Here is a 16,950-nt window from a genome sequence, read left to right on the forward strand (position 1 = left end):
AGTAAGTAGTTTCTCAAGTAAGTGATTTCAAAGGGCTATCATGGAAAATCTCTATGTACATCACAAAGATACAATCTGAAATATTGTTATCTACTGGTTAAGTAAATAATCCTTTGTCAATGAGTGGTTTCCAAACCAGTGGACAGACTGCGAAAAATAATTACAAATAATTTATTAAAAAATAAGAAAATAATTTATTAAAAATCAGTTGTGATGAGCTCATTATGATTTTTGGCATATAACTTAAGAGTTTTAAAGAATTGCATGGTGCTGCTATACAAACTCTTCCCACTCCTATTCATTTACTTATGAGAATAAGGTTCCTCAGAACATAACCTATAAAAAGGATTTTAGTATCTATTTATATCTAAACAGTGAACTTGTAGTGGTGAGGAGAAAGAATCAACCATCAGCCTTATTAAGAAATATATTTCCATTAAGTTTAGAACCCTCCTGTCTAGTTTTAGAGTAAAAAGCAATTAGTATTGTTACTAGAGTCTTGTTAAATTTATAAATCAACTCATGGAGATTTTTTTCCAGTGTTGGTACCACTTTATTTTTTTTTAAGGTGGATTTATCTTTTGTTTTTGTTTTTATTTTTATTTATTTAATTAACATATACTATATTCCTTGTTTCAGAGGTAGAGGTCAGTGATTCATCAGTCTTATATAATACCCAGTGCTCATTACATCACATGCCCTCCTTAATGTCCATCACCCAGTTACCCCATCCCCTTGCCCCCCTCCCCTCCAGCAACCTTCAGTTTGTTTCCTATGATTAAGAGAGTCTCTTATGGTTTGTCTCCCTCTCTAGTTTCATCTTGTTTTATTTTTTCCTCTCTTCCCCTATGATCCTCTGTTTTGTTTCTTAAATTTCACTTATCAGTGAGATCGTATGATAATTGTCTTTCTTTGATTGACTTATTTTGCTTGGCCTAATACCCTCTAGTTCCATCCATGGCATTGCAAATGGCAAGATTTCATTTTTTTTTTTTGATGGCTGCAACTCATGCAGAATTAACATATTTATGATTTTGAATCATTCTATCCTTCTGTTCAAATCTATATTTTTTGTCCCACTATAGTATTTTAAAGTTGTTCGCAAAACAGATTTGCACATTAATTTTTATGTTTATTCCTATGTATTCCATCTTCAAAAGTGGCTCCTCCTTCATTATTATCTTCTAACTCCTTGTGGATTACGTATATAAGGAGAAGTCTGATACCATGGCGGGATGCTTACTTCTGGAGGTAGCACGTTGCAATGCTTTCTGTCCTCCCCTCCATCTCTCTTCTTCATCGCACACATGTGTGTGCGTGTGTGTGTGTGTGTGTGTGTAGTCTGGGAGGCAATACAACTGAAGCGTAATAATAGCTACTGTGTACTTACTTAGAATTTTTCCAAAGCACTCTCAAATATCATTTCATTTAATCTTAGTAAGTGACAGAATTAAGTTCACATCTTAGTTCTGCCATTTACTAAATGTGTAGGCTCTCTGAGTGTATGTCCCAATATGTCAACTGTTAACTGAAAACAAACAACAAAAAACCATCTTGCCAGGTTATTGTGAAGAATAATGAGAATATATGTGAAGTTCCTGGCATACAGCAGCTCAGTAGTAGTTCAATAAATGGTAACTTTAATTATTAGCAGTGTTTCCCAGATCCTATAGACTATCTTGTTGTAAAGTATAACCTTTTCAATACAATTACAATATATTTCCATTTTTCTTATCTATTTTTGACCTTTAATATTTAAATAAGAGAAATCATTAAACAAAATGGACTTTGATATTCTTTTTAAGACTATTTCATTAGATTTTTTATTGTGCCAAAGATCATCTGGCTCGGTGAAAAACGAGATTTATTAATAACCAGATTTACTCTCAGTTTGAGCAAAGCCTCACATATAACACATGTTCATGCTGAAATCTATTTTCTGGTAAATCAATGCATGTGTCACACTGCAATCTTATGCCAAGTTCTTGCCTTTGCAGAACCTGAAACACACCGCTTTTAAAGAAGAGGCCAAAAGTTTGGCCTCTGAATGTAACAATTTCAAAAGGCCAGAGAACATATTTCCTTAGGCCAAAAAAATAGTTTGAGGTACATAAATTAGTCTAACAGTTAATCAAGACCAAAGGAAATGCTTAATATTTCTCATTGAAAAGGAGAAGAGAAAAAGGTCTTTTCTCCCTTCCTATTCTGCTGCTGCTTGCTTTCAAATGGCCAAATTTGCTTGAATGCACTAAAACCTCATAATGTCAGGGTTAACTACACTCTGTTACTTTCCCAAAAGCTCCAGTATGGGGCACCATTTAAGAGTTTAAGCAAATATCCATAAGATTTACCATTAAAAAGAAAACAACAAAACCAAAAACCCTCACATTGCAGAAAGAAGCAAAGTAATTGTAAAAATGGATAGATGTTACTAGTATCAAATTTTAAAATGTCTAAATTATCTTACTAGGAATCTTTTAAAATTAATTTTTAATTAATAGAATTGATGTCAGTTCCAACTAGAGTTACTGGACCACTGAGACTATTCATCTCAGAGTAATTTACGATTTGTTTTTGGCCTTGTATTGGGGATATTGGCCAACACAATTAGACATCAGACAGAATCTGCCTTGAGTTGGGAATATAAGTTAGGAAATAAAGAACTAGAAAAGAAAGTCAAAACATTAAATAGCACAATGGGATTTCATTAAAGTCTTGAAGGAACTTGAAAGAAAAAATAAGGAGAACAAACTCTTTTTTAAACAACAACGCTTACAATTCTAAATATTGGGAGGTTAAATATTTAATAGTATAAGTAGGAAAAGTGACAAGTGCATATTAAGGAAGGATCACTGGAGAGTTCTTCCAAAAATATTTCTGTTGCTCTTATGTTTAAGGTTAATAAATAGTAAAGGATTTAAGTAAATACCGTGCAAAGATGAGTCCAGGAAAGATGAATTCCCTTAGCATTCTCATCTTAAAAATACACCAATGTGACTTTTTAGAAATCTTATTTTATGTCAGGGCCTTTTGACCCAAACTGCAATTTTTGCCCCTCCACAAAGTTTTACCTCTATTTCTTGACCTCCTACCACCTCTCCCTTCTTCTTCTTTTTTTTTTTTTTAAAGATTGATTTATTTGACAGAGAGAGACACAGCGAGAGAGGGAACACAAGCAGGGGGAGTGGGAGAAGGAAAAGCAGGCTTCCCGCCGAGCAGGGAGCCCGATGTGGGGCTCGATCCCAGGACCCTGAGATCATGACCTGAGCCAAAATCAAGAGTCAGATGCTTAACGACTGAGCCACCCAGGCGCCCCGACCTCTCCCTTCTTAAAGTTGGTAAAACCACCTTAATACTAGTCACTTTCATGTATACATTTCTTGCCTTGATTAGAAAGCAACAGAAGAGGAAGATGACATGGGGTACTGTTACCAGTGTCCTTCCTACCAAGTAAGTGGCCTGAAATAATTTCCTTAATAATAATATGTGATACTTACTGAGCACACACTGTATGCCAACAACTTTCCATATATTAGGTCTTATTAATCTTTATAATAATATCCTATGAGACTGGTATTGTTTTGTCCTTTCAATGAAACTGAGACTTAGGTTAAGAAATGGCCTCCAGGTCAGAGAGTTTGAAGTAGTGGAGCCTCGATTAAACCCAGGTAGCCTAACCCTACGTGTTCACGCTATGATTAACCAACTGCTGGACTCCTCCCCTATGCCAAACACATTTGACCTGTAGTGTCTTCACCTGTATGTGAGGACAGAGATACCTCTGGAGACACATTCTTGTTAGGGCTAAAATCAGATGTAGCGTACCTAAGTAATGCCTGGAAGCCACAATTTGCAGCCCAGGATAGAGATAGATAATGGGCTAAATGCTGAGTTGATATACCTTCAAACCTTTTTGAAAAGCTGACACTAAAAACAAGAATCTATTAGGACTGCTGTGATGTCTATACAACATAGATTTGAGAGTACTTCACAACTTTAAGTTGTTATAAAAATTATATGCATAATCAGATGCACAGGACACTTTAAACATTGCATCACTGGAACTAAATTCACGACATTTTCTAGAAACAAAATGTAATATTTGAAAGTAAGTCACAGCCAATTCCGCTACTTGCGAATCATTTGCTGAAATAAACATTTGTTAAAATCTTCCTCATCTGCAAGAACACCACACCTTCCAAAATACAACAACCTGACTTTAAACAGTCTGTGGAATATTAAGATAATAAAGCATTGAAATATTTCAACTATTTCCTCATTGAGAGATCAATGAAGCAATTATACAAGAATTTAATCTAATTGATGAAGGAATCTAGAATGTAAATATTATCAGAGCATTATCAAATGGTCATTTTAGGGCGCCTGGGTGGCTCAGTTGGTTAAGCGACTGCCTTCGGCTCAGGTCATGATCCTGGAGTCCCGGGATCGAGTCCCACATCAGGCTCCCTGCTGAGCAGGGAGTCTGCTTCTCCCTCTGACCCTCCTCCCTCTCATGCTCTCTCTATCTCATTCTCTCTCTCGCAAATAAATAAAATCTTAAAAAAAAAAAAAAAAAAAAAAAACAAATGGTCATTTTACCAACTGATTCAAATCTTACTCCCACAAGTATTTAACCATATCCATTTCCTATATGACAGTTTCCTTCCTTATACATCTAAGCTTGGATTTCCACTTCTCCCTACAAGCCAAATATTTCCTCTTTGAAAAACATGCTCTGAATTGTTCAACAGAGAAATTCATGAAGGAGAAATACTGGCATGTGGTAAACTATATTTTGTATGTTACTATAGTTCTCGATTAAACAGAAAGATGACAATATCTTGCCAGGAAAAAGCATAACACTTTTAAATCTCTTTGTGTTGATATAAATTCAATTTATTTTATAATAATATTATCATCCCCTTTATTACTTCTGCCAGAAAAAGTTAAATTCCATTGCCACAGTGATATAAGCATACAAGCAAAGCTATCACTATAAAATTCAACCACATAAACTTCTATAAATTAGAAAGAGTTAAGTAATGCAGTATTTCTCAAATATAAGGAAAACAGTCCTAGCTTAGTCCAGGATAAATTAGTATTTACAAATAAATTCCAAATAATATATTAAGTGTACCTAATGAGAGCTTCTTCTACATACTTTGGGGTAAGAGAGAGATATGTCATTTCAACACAAAGTTTTCATTTGTTTGTAAATCAAGTGTTCTTTTGAGGGGAAGAAGGAAGAAACTGAAATTAAAGAAAACTATACTACATTCTAAGTTTCTAGGACACAAAGATTAGGTCTACACAGTTTACCCAATAGTTTCTGATGATATTGACAGATTTTTTTTTTCTACCTAGAAATTTCTAATCACCAAGGCAGAATGAAGGTAAATTCAGTTTTTAAAAATGCAAATGTTAGTTTATACCTTTATGAATGAATGTAGGTTGCATAACTGGTAGTTTACGTTCTTTTTAGCAAATCTGAAAAGCATCATTTTAAAGCTGATTAAGTCCTTAAAAGTTAGACTTATTCCTGCTCTCAATTAAGTGGAAACCAACTTCCAAAGATGTTTAACATTTTCCCAGTTTTACATTTCATTATACACAATTCTACTGTAACTGTGATAGGTCATTGAATTAACAGAACCAACAAGAGCAGTTAGTTTACCTGTTCAGTGGGGAATGAGTTGCATTGAGCTTTCCACATATACAAGAGTGGAATTCAAACTGCCTTCTGTAGCAGACTTTAATCAAGTAGAGCAATGATTCTCAAAATTTCACAGACATTAGAATCATAGGAAGGCTATGGCTATTAAAACACATTGCTGCACTTCACTCTCTAAAATTTCTGATTTAGGAGATGTAGGACGGGACCTTACAGTTTGCATTGCTAACAACTTCCCAAGTGATGCTGAGGACCAGGTGCCATATTTTAAGAACCAGTGACTTTGGAAATTTACGATTTTGGAAATAACTTACAAGTGTTCCAGATCTCACTGCCTTATTATTTTCTAAAATTATCATTTCTCTGCTTAAAGAGTGCTCTTATTAATATGAGTGTCTTCAGGAAATTACTCAATGCCAATTTTATAAAGATCAAAAGAGAAGCACATAATTTAAGACCAAAACAAAAAATTAAAAATTCTGTATGTATACATTACAGCAAGTAGCACACTGCCCAGAGTTTATATCCTCACCAAAGTAAGGCATGTCACCTCTACCTGAACAAATTGTCTAGATGTGTGTGCCGCTTCAGAAAAAGGAAACAATATGGGGAAATAAATTATGTATTATGTTAAAAGGGTAAAAAGTTAATTAGCAAATTTCCATCTCTAAATCAAAATACAAAATTAACTCAAGAGATTGTCAGATGATATGAATACCAGGTCTGAAAGGCCTCTATGCATATTCCACAGTGACCACAAAATCATCCATTAAAACATGTAAAATATCAGTATTCCGCAAGAAATAATTATAATTTATGTAACAAATTTAATTATAAAATTGACTTTTCACATCTCATTTTTTAGGATAAATCCACCACAAACTTAAAGCATGGGGCACACAAGCATTCTTACTGTCCATGCTGAGAGGATGAAGACCCTGGGCAACAGTGAGGTTAAAGGTCATATCGAAGGTCACAGGATTAACCTCTATGTCTCCTGCTGCCAGTGCTTTTGTTACAGGACAATCTCCCTCCGTCATGCTAAGATAAAGAGAAGGAATGCTGCCTCCGTAACATAGAGACCAGACATATGACACTAGACACTATCAACAATCCAGCTGACAAAAGAGTATCTGTAAAACTGACCATAAAAGGCACCCCACATTGTATGAGAAAATTTAAGGCTAGAAGAAACCAGAATAATTCAATACAATTTTAGGCTAAATTGATTCAATGTGACTACTTATTTCCCTTCTCAACCGCCCACTGCAAACACCTGAATGGTTTTCTGGCTTCTATGGACAATCAAGGACCATAATACTACTCCTGTAGCATTATGATTTTTTTTTGTATGGACTTTAATTTCACTTTAGTTTATATTTTCTTGTGCAATTTTCTTTTGACTCTCTAATTTAAGAACTTGAAACACCAAATGAAGGCATCTTTATGCAAACTATCACCTCAGCACACTTTTATATTCTGAATACACACAGATTTGCTTTCCTCTACCTCTGCTCATCCTTAAAACATCTCATCTCTGGTATTTTTTCTCTTATTCTATATGTTCTCCTCTGGAATATTTTATTCACTTTCATGATTTAGAATATTATTCCCACTATATTACAATGACTCCAAAATCTAAATCTCCAGCTATGAATAAATGAATTTGAGTTACTGATTGAAAATGGTTGAGGGCGCCTGGGTGGCTCAGTTGGTTGGGCAACTGCCTTCGGCTCAGGTCATGATCCTGGAGACCTGGGATCGAGTCCCGCATCGGGCTCCCTGCTCAGCGGGGAGTCTGTTTCTCCCTCTGACCCTCCCCCCTCTCATGTGCTCTCTCTCTCTCATTCTCTCTCTCAAATAAATAAATAAAATCTTTAAAAAAAAAAAAAAAAAAAAAAAAGAAAATGGTTGATCAAAAAGTAGAAAAACTATAAGAGCATGATTTAAAAATAAGACATAAACATGATTACTAAGTAAAATGATTAGTGGTAACATAATTGCATTTTATTACAGGCTTTAAAGTGATTAATTTTCTACTCTATGTGAATACAGTTTCTAAAACACTATAACAGAAAGATGTTGTAGATGTCCATTAACCAGATCAAAATGCCACACAAAAAATCAAACAAATTAACTATAGGGAGGGAAAGGAAAAAATGCTAAAAGTTGGCTGGCTTTAATATTACCGCAATGGTAATGCTCCTTTTAAAAAAAGGAAGCTAAAGGCATCAATTTATGATCACCTGGAACTGTTCATGATCAAGTGATTAAGGATCACAGAGATATATATAACACTAGGTAATGATCAAAGAGAAAATCCATCAAAAAGCAGTAAATTTTAAGAAGGAAAAAAGCAAAACATAATATAAAGGATATAATGAGTGCAGGTTCAGTCTGAATCTTTGATATATACTTGTCATTGTGTTTTTTGAAAATACTTGTCAAAGCAAATGAATACTCAGCGATGGAAGTATTCTATATAAAATATCAAAATATTACATTTATTCATAGCATCTGGGGCGCCTGGGTGGCTCAGTTTGTTTAGCGTCTGACTCTTGATTTCAGCTCAGGTCATGATCTCAGGGTTGTGAGATCAAGCCCTGCATCCAGCTCTATGCTGAGTGTATAGTCTGCTTGAGATTCTCTCTCTCCCTCTCTCTCTGCCCCTCCACCGCTGCTCATGCTCTCTCTAAAAAAAAAAAAAAAAAAAAAAATTCATAGTATCTAATCAATCTTTTAAGTTAGACTATCTGAAGAAAAGAGAAATTAAACTCCTTATCCAAAGAGATCATATTATTAAATGTAAGAGCCAGGATTTAAATACTACTTCAACTAGACTCAATAAGAATATTCTACTATTCTTTTTATTCATCCATGTTTCAATTTGCATAGATTTGATGGATAAAGTCATGCATTAAAATTTAAAAAAATCTTTAGGGCGCCTGGGTGGCTCAGTTGGTTAAGCGACTGCCTTCAGCTCAGGTCATGGTCCCGGAGTCCTGGGATCGAGTCCCACATCAGGCTCCCGGCTCGGCGGGGAGCCTGCTTCTCCCTCTGACCCTCTCCCCTCTCATGCTGTTTCTCTCTCTCTCTCTCAAATAAATAAATAAATAAAATCTTTAAAAAAATAAAATAAATAAAATTTAAAAGAATCTTTAAATTTTATAGCTTTATTTATGGAAGCTATCATGAATATTATAATTAGTTACATGTTTTAGAATATGAAGTCTGGAAAAAAAAATAGCTCAATTATAAAAAAAAGTAGATAATACCAGAGATAAAAGAAACTCAATACTATATGATGATTTCAAATGTGCTCATCTTTTAGGGAAACAAACCTACCATAGACATTTCTAGAATTAAGAAATCACATTTGCTGTGATACCGTGATACTGAAATTTTTGTAAACTACTTGGTATACAGTAACTTAAAAATTATAGCAATGCAGATAAAATTAGCGTACAAATCCCATGAATGAAAAGCACACATTCAAACCCACTAAATTTTATAAAGCTTCAACCCTCAAAAGGGCTTTTTATTTAATTCATTTCTCTGCTTGTTCAAGCTCATTCTTTGCATATATGTTTCTCAAGGTAGTGTTCTGGGTTACACGGACACCAAAACAGGATTGAAATCCAGAGAAACACACAAGCTGAAGATTAATAAACACAATAGCTCTCTTCCGAAAACCTAAATGAACTGGAAATGAACTGTTAAATAACTAAAAAAGGAAGATCAAGAAAAGAACATAGATAATTTTTTAATTTAAAATAAAGTAAACAAAGATCCATGGTAAACAATGAGGTCAAATAAATGTTAGCTCATCACATCATGTAAATTAACTGTTGTCATCATCCCCTCAGAGCATTTTTAGACTTTGTGAATTTAGAACATTCCAATATGTAAATATTACTACACTTTATAAAATGGTGATTGTTTTAAGCAGTGTAATGGTTCAAGAATCAGATTTTCCCCTATGTTACTTAGTTCTTTTTTAATTTTATTTATTTATTTGAGAGAGAGAGAGCACGAGAGAGAGCATGAGAGGGGAGAGGGTCAGTGGGAGAAGCAGGCTCCTTGCCGAGCAGGGAGCCCGACGCAGGACTTGATCCTGGGACTCTGGGATCATGACCTGAGCCAAAGGGAGACGCTTAACCGACTGAGCCACCCAGGCGCCCTATGTTACTTAGTTCTTGAACTAACCAGAAACTGTTCCCTCTAACAGCTGCATAATGCAGGAGTTGGGAATTAGAAACTCAGATCCCCAAACTCACTTCTGTCAGGCTTCCTGAAACCTAGACAAAATCATCTCTTTCTTGTTTCTAAGTTTTCCTTTCCACAGATTAAATTTATAGATCTCAATTATAAAGATGTCACAAAGAATAACCCATGGCTTAGATATAATGGAGGAAGTAAAAGACCTCACAGTTAATAATTATATTTTAGTGGTGTAATATGTACTATGAAAATTTTATTGAAATAACAAATACTACATGCCCCTGATCCCCACTATTGCCTCACTGAAAGAAAACTTTTCTGCCTCTTCTACTTCATTAGATAATTGTGTCTCAGCAGAGATATGAATTAATCATACCCATGTTTTTAAATTTGGGGATGCTGTCCAACAGTAAAATAATTTAAACACAACACTTACATAATGATGTGTGTTTTAAAAAGTGGTAACAAGGGGCACCTGGGTGGCTCAGTCGTTAAGTGTCTGCCTTCGGCTCAGGTCATGATCCCAGGGTCCTGGGATCGAGCCCCGCATCGGGCTCCCTGCTCAGCGGGAAGCCTGCTTCTCCCTCTCCCACTCCCCCTGCTTGTGTTCCCTCTCTCGCTGTGTCTCTCTCTGTCAAATAAATAAATAAAATCTTAAAAATAAAATAAAATAAAATAAAATAAAAAGTGATAATGAAATCTAACTCAAGTTTTTTTATATGCTGCAATTACTCTTACTAAGAATAAAACATTACTATACGGATTCCGATTGGTCAACAAGCCCAATGTCCACTGTTTGACCTGGGACTAAGAGACACAATACGGTAGGAAACAAGCCTTTCCCTTCATATCAACCAATTTCAGAGGCTGGGCTGTAACCACCCAAATCCTAGTCTCCCAGAATAAACTATTATTGATCATAGTGATTAAGTTATTTAAACTTGTTAGTTATTTTCCCTCTCAGAGGTAACATGGTATTTGAGTTTAATACCCATTTTGTGCAAAAAACAAAAGAAAACAAAACCTATTTTGTGACTTTAATGCTCCACTTTTTAATTAACAAAGGAAGGTTTAATATTAATATTCTAGAATTTGGTGAAGAAGTCTGAACATAATGTTAAAGATTTTAGGTGTTCAGTCTGTATTTCCAGAACCTAAGTCCATACTGACTTGTCAGATCACAGCTCCATTTGGTCATTTAACTGTCCTCAGGTCTGCACTGATTTAATCTGTCTTGAGAGGCAAAAATGGCACTTTACCATGTTTAATCACCAACATCAGAAAACATCAATTTTGGATTTGGGGTATTTATTTTCTAAAACACTAAAGACTCTACAGAGAAACTTCAAAGATACATAATTTTGAGAAGTCTTCAGGGGAAAGAGAAGGTAACACAGAAGAGCAATATTACTGTGGAAAATGAATAGAATTTAAACAGCTTTTACTATTTTAATTAGTCTCTCATTATTAATATATTGCGGTTATTAATCCTTAAAACATGTCTACATGTGTGCATTGTGCAGAAACTAATAATAAAGTATCAACTTATTCTAGAATTTTTAATCTATCAAATTTACAAAGGGAGTGATTTTTTAAAAAATACTGAGTCTATGTGCACATTCCATCTATGCTGATGAAAATTTTAAAAGTACCAAGACTGCCAGACTGCTGGGAGGTACAAAAGGAGCATCCAACAAAGAAGAAAACAACCAGTGAACCACGAACAAGATAATGCCCGTAAAGAGAAGGCAAAGGAGCAAAGAGATAGCTAACGAATGCAAAGGGCAGTACTGATTTGAGAACGGTACAGTTGATACTAATTTGTCCTAAAAAGATGTATGTAGCTTTCACATTTGCATCATTAAATACTTGTACATGTTTCACTGTATGAGCCAGCCAATCAGAGGCCATGTACAAAATTTTACTGCGATAATTCCATAAAATATTTCTCACATCTGTTTATTTATAGATAGAAAATAAGATAACTGATGGAACCAACAACTATAATTGGCTACTAACAGATTATCTGGAAAAAGCAAAATATTAACAACTTAAAGTAAGTTCTAGAACTGTATTTTGAAATACATAATCTAGAATTTCAACATGAATTTTACATTGTTTTTGAGATATAAGTTAGTGAAATTGAGGTAATAAATTTTTATTGACTGCCTACTATGGGTCAGACATTGTTCTAAGTGCTTAAGATACAGCAGTACACATAATATCCTCAAGGAGTTTCCATTGTAGTTAGCGAAATAGGCAATATATAGTACTTTTAAGTGCGTTAGAAAAACTAAAGCATTATAATATAAAAATGAAAATTTTATAATGATTACTTCATCTGTGGCATACACAGAGTACAAAGTGAAAAACAATTCCTTGAAAATTCTCTTTATTGTCTAGAATATATACAGGTCAAGAGTTTTCAAGGATTAAACAGCCGAAGATTCTCTCAATTATTTCTTCAGTTCAAACCACAACTAGTATCTAACAAAACTTCAAATCTTCTTACTTCCCTTGAAAATGCTCCCTAAGTACTGCATTAATAATACTGAATAGGTACATTTTTAAAGGATTTCTCATACTATATTTGTCACAGTTGCTGAGACACTATTAGAACTATAGAGAGCAGGAATCTTTTCCTCCCTCTTTTTCTTTTTTTGTGAATTCAGCACCTGCACTGTGTTTAGAATAAAGTGCAATCTTGAATTACAAGATTTATCATAAAATAATTTTAATCTAATACTGTCGAAGAAACTGCTTCTAACTTTACCATAACTGAAAAATAACTAAGTCCTGTTCAAATACTTCAAAGTTATATTTCAGAATGTTCTGATTACTTAGAAAGGGATAAATAATAGTGTACTTAAATCTTAAGTGCTCTTTTCAGACAATCGTAGCAGTAGTCATGGCTCCAGAGTTTAAGAAGATCCACCCAACCTGGATTATTTAAACTTGCAATAAATAGATGTATTTTCTTGGAAAAATATCTATTGTTACAGTAAAACTTGAGTTTCCTTTCTAACAAGATTGTATGATTACTCGTTTATATTGTTCTTTCCGCAGGAATTCACACACCCCCTGTTTGCATCCTGTTATTCACTTAGAGCTTCCCTTCACTTCGCTATACTGTTTCCCTAATAGCGGGAGAGTGGTTTTAACTGCACATAAAAGTCCTCGTCAGTCAACATGCTCCAAGTCTCCTCGTTTGCAGCACTTAGTATTTGTTCAGGTCTCAGGAATTACCTTGAAAAATTTATTGTCTCTGTCCTTTCAAAATTTCGCATTGCCTTCCTAGATCATGGAGGTCTGGAGAAGACTATGGGATCTTTTCTACTAATTATTTCCCTCACCTTCCACCTAATGCTGTTCCTGTATTGAACAACCTAAGAAACTACTTAGGGTATGCACTCCCACTGAAACCTAAGCAAAACATTTATAGTCTTCCTAAAATTTTGTACATTTGGATTTGTCTTTCTGAAGGCAAAGAAAAAACAATTTTAAGTTATTCAGGCATAATCAAACCCAAGTTAAATCACTGCCTCCGACTCACCAAGGATGCATATGGAAAATACAGGTTCCTTGGTTCTACATAGAAATGACACAGAATCAGCATAAGAGGAACATGCCCTAGAATGTGCTAAATTTTCCCAGGGTCCATAGTCTCTCATGGTTCATCTCCCTCTCTGATTTCTCCCCCTTCAGATTTCCCTCCCTTCCCCTATGGAAGGTCAAGCAGTGAGCACTGCATGTGAACAAATGCTGAGGATTGGGACAGCATTCCACAAAGCCGGAGTGGCCTCAAGGTTACAGTCTACAATAGGGGCTCCCAAATGGCCACATGCATCTAACCCCACCACTCAACCAGAGTTTGATTCTGCAGGTCTAGGGTGGGGCCCAAGAGCTGGCATTTCTAACCAGTTACCAGGTGACACTATTGCCACTTGTTTGGGGACTACACTTTGAGAACCACAGATCAGAGGAAAGTCTTCAGGACTGCACTATATAAATGAGTCCTAGAAAAGAGAAGTAACTGAGATATGGTTAGGAAAAACAACATAGGGCATCTAGAAACTGGGTTTCTAGTTCCAGCTCTATCACAAAATGACTGTTTAGTTGATAAACATACACACACACCACTGAATACCACATAACCCATCTCTAAGATGAAGGATCTGGTGTAGATGAAAACTGAAAACTCAAAGACTTGATAGATCAGAAAAAATTTAAGTGTCACTCTGAACCCTGAACCATATAATCTTCCCTGAAATGATCATCCTCATATCAGTGTATATTGCCCAAATCACAACTGTTAAATGACATAGCTTTTATCCAAGATAAAGAACATACACAGCAAGCAAAGAAAAAAAAATGCCCAGACTAAACAATCAAACCATTTAAATATAAACCTAAAGGGAAATAACTGTTTTGCGAAATTCTAAACACAAATGATAAATTCAAGTATCTGTAAATATGTCTAGGGCAGCAGTTATCAGCATCATCTGAGAGCTTGTTAGAAATGCAAAATTTCCGGCTACCACCTAAACCTACTGAATAAGAACCTTCATCTTAACAAGATCCTTATGTGATTTGTAAGCACCTTAAAGTTTGAGTAGCACTGACATAGGCCACGGAGGTTTTATCATTAATTCTTTACGGCTGTTTGTAAAATAACATGATATATTTAAAAGACTGAACATTTCCGGAAAAAAAATCTATTTCTGACATATAAACAGATAAAAGAAGAAACTGAGTAATTATTTCACATGAGAAGATACATTGAAACATTATCTTCAAACAAAAACTTCCATTTAAAATACTTTATTACTATGAAATGAAACATTATCTTCAAACAAAAACTTCCATTTAAAATACTTTATTACTATGAAATAACATATGGTTAAAAGATAACATCACCTAACTCAAATCACTAACTTCAGGGCTGAGTAAAACAAGGTACAGGGATGCTAAGTGGTTTGGTTAAAATCGAATAGTTTGTCATGGCACAATGGAGAGTGAAATCCAATGCTACTGACTCCTACAATAAAATACCCTTTCTGGTAGAAAAAAAATTTAAGTACATTTTCCTGGAGTAAATTACACAGTTAACATAAAGTAGAAGTGTACATAATTTTTAAAGAATGAAATATCTACACAATCATATTGAAGGAAATCAGCAAAAATATGTTATAGTATACGTGTTTTATTCCATTAAAAAAAAGAGAAAGAAACTTTCGAATTTCGAAATCGAATTGGAAGAAGTAGAACTGGAAACTGACTACTTAATATGGGCATAATGTTCAAAAAGACGATTTTCAAAGGATGACACCACATGTCATTTAAGTGGCAGCATCTTTTTGATGACTGAATCTAGAACATTAGTTTTTAGAAATACCAAAAGTTTGGCTTTGTTACTTAAATTTTACTATACATTAATAAGCGAAACTTCTTACCATCAAAGAAGCTCTTGGCTCTTAGGTAACTGACACTGAGCCTAAGAACTGAAAGTTTATCCAGCTTATTAATAACATCTTGTGGAAAAGGCAGCAGACTAGCCAAACGGTCCAACTCTGTATTAAGTCGGTCTCTATGTCGCTTGGAAGGATTTGACTTGATTCCTTCAGCTGGGATTGGCTTGACACTGAAAAACAAACAAAATACCACAAAATACTTTAAAATACATAAAGCAAAAATTTTATTGCATTGTAGCTCCTCAAATATTTCTCTAATAAAACAAACACTTAAAATCTACTTCAAGTTAACATAAATCCTTTCAAAATGCTCCTTTTGTATCTTAATTAAGAAAAACAAGGGAGTGGGTAAAATTCTTCATCATGTTTTACTAAAAGCTTATGGACCCATCTTAAGAAAATGCTGAGTACATCTTATGTACCTCTTACTTCCTTTACTTCATACATTTGTGGTATCATGATTCCCAATAACAAATCCTAGTGGATTTTTCTTCAAACTCAGCCATTGTTAGGGAAAGGAAAAAAAAAAAGAAATTGCAATAAATAATGTGAAAATTATGCTTCTTTTGCTATCTTCTACAAGAAGCATCTTGGAATCATTTATGATGTAGATAGATAAGAGCTACCCTAAATAAAAAGCTTATCTTTATCACCCCCAGCTTCCTCTAGTTAACACTTTCATCCTGTCAGTGGCAAGGTATTCAAAGCCCTTCTGGTACCTCCAGATGATCGTTCAGCATCTAATGGGGTCCTCCAATATTAAAAAAAAAAAAAAAAAAAAAAAGACTTTGGTTATTTATACTTGGTGATTGACAGATACCAGAGGTTAACTGTGATTACTGGCAAATTTTGCTTTTAGGAACAGTCAATAATTCTACTTAATTATTAGCTTTCATAGTTAATGTCTCAATTAGAAAATTCAATGAAACCCCAACATTTAGCATGATTTTCATATGAGAGAAAAGATATTTATGGTTAGGAGTAGAACTTGAGCTTAGAAATGAGAAACTGGTAACTTCACACAAAGGATTTTCACAGCAGAAATCCATTATTTAAAGTGAATTTACAGATCACCAGACACCCCATAATGAAATATAGAGAAGATATTATAAAGCAAAGTAGGCCATGCTTCTGTACCTTTCCATTTGCCAGAAAAATAAAAACTTATGCAGAGTATTCTTAAAACAAAGAGTCCCCCCCCAATTTTACTGAGAAGACAAAGACATTTTTGACAATTCAAATTATAGTATCTTAAAAGTAGAAATTGGCTTGAGTATAGTGCTATTAATTTGATTTAATCAAAATATTTCTAGATACTTCGTTTTCAATGTTATATGTGGAGAAGTAATACTTTTATAAAAATTAACAAGTCAATATAAAATTTAAATGTTTATATATTGTCCCTAACAAGTAATTTCTAAAACTTGTCTATTTCTATTTTTATTACAGTTCATGTTATTTTTACAAAAATAAGAGTTAATAAATTGGTAAAGTATATGGCGTATATACAAAACAAATCAGGTACTTTCTCCAGACTGTTTGTATAACTGCATACTTAACAGAAATTGGTGACTATTTCTCTAGCTC

The 16,950-nt window shown here is 34.3% G+C and overlaps 1 protein-coding gene across 1 annotated transcript in view; it reads right to left on the reverse strand.

Moving 5' to 3' along the window:
- AHR (aryl hydrocarbon receptor) overlaps positions 1-16,950 on the reverse strand; it is a 50,284-nt gene that overhangs the window by 22,964 nt on the left and 10,370 nt on the right. The window contains exon 2 of the mRNA XM_032401996.1: positions 15,346-15,533. Coding sequence (XP_032257887.1) covers positions 15,346-15,533 — 188 coding nt within the window. The remainder of the gene's footprint in view (positions 1-15,345; positions 15,534-16,950) is intronic.

This window comes from Phoca vitulina, unplaced genomic scaffold, assembly GCF_004348235.1.
Source record: "Phoca vitulina isolate PV1807 unplaced genomic scaffold, GSC_HSeal_1.0 scaffold4, whole genome shotgun sequence".
Classification (NCBI taxonomy): domain Eukaryota; kingdom Metazoa; phylum Chordata; class Mammalia; order Carnivora; family Phocidae; genus Phoca; species Phoca vitulina.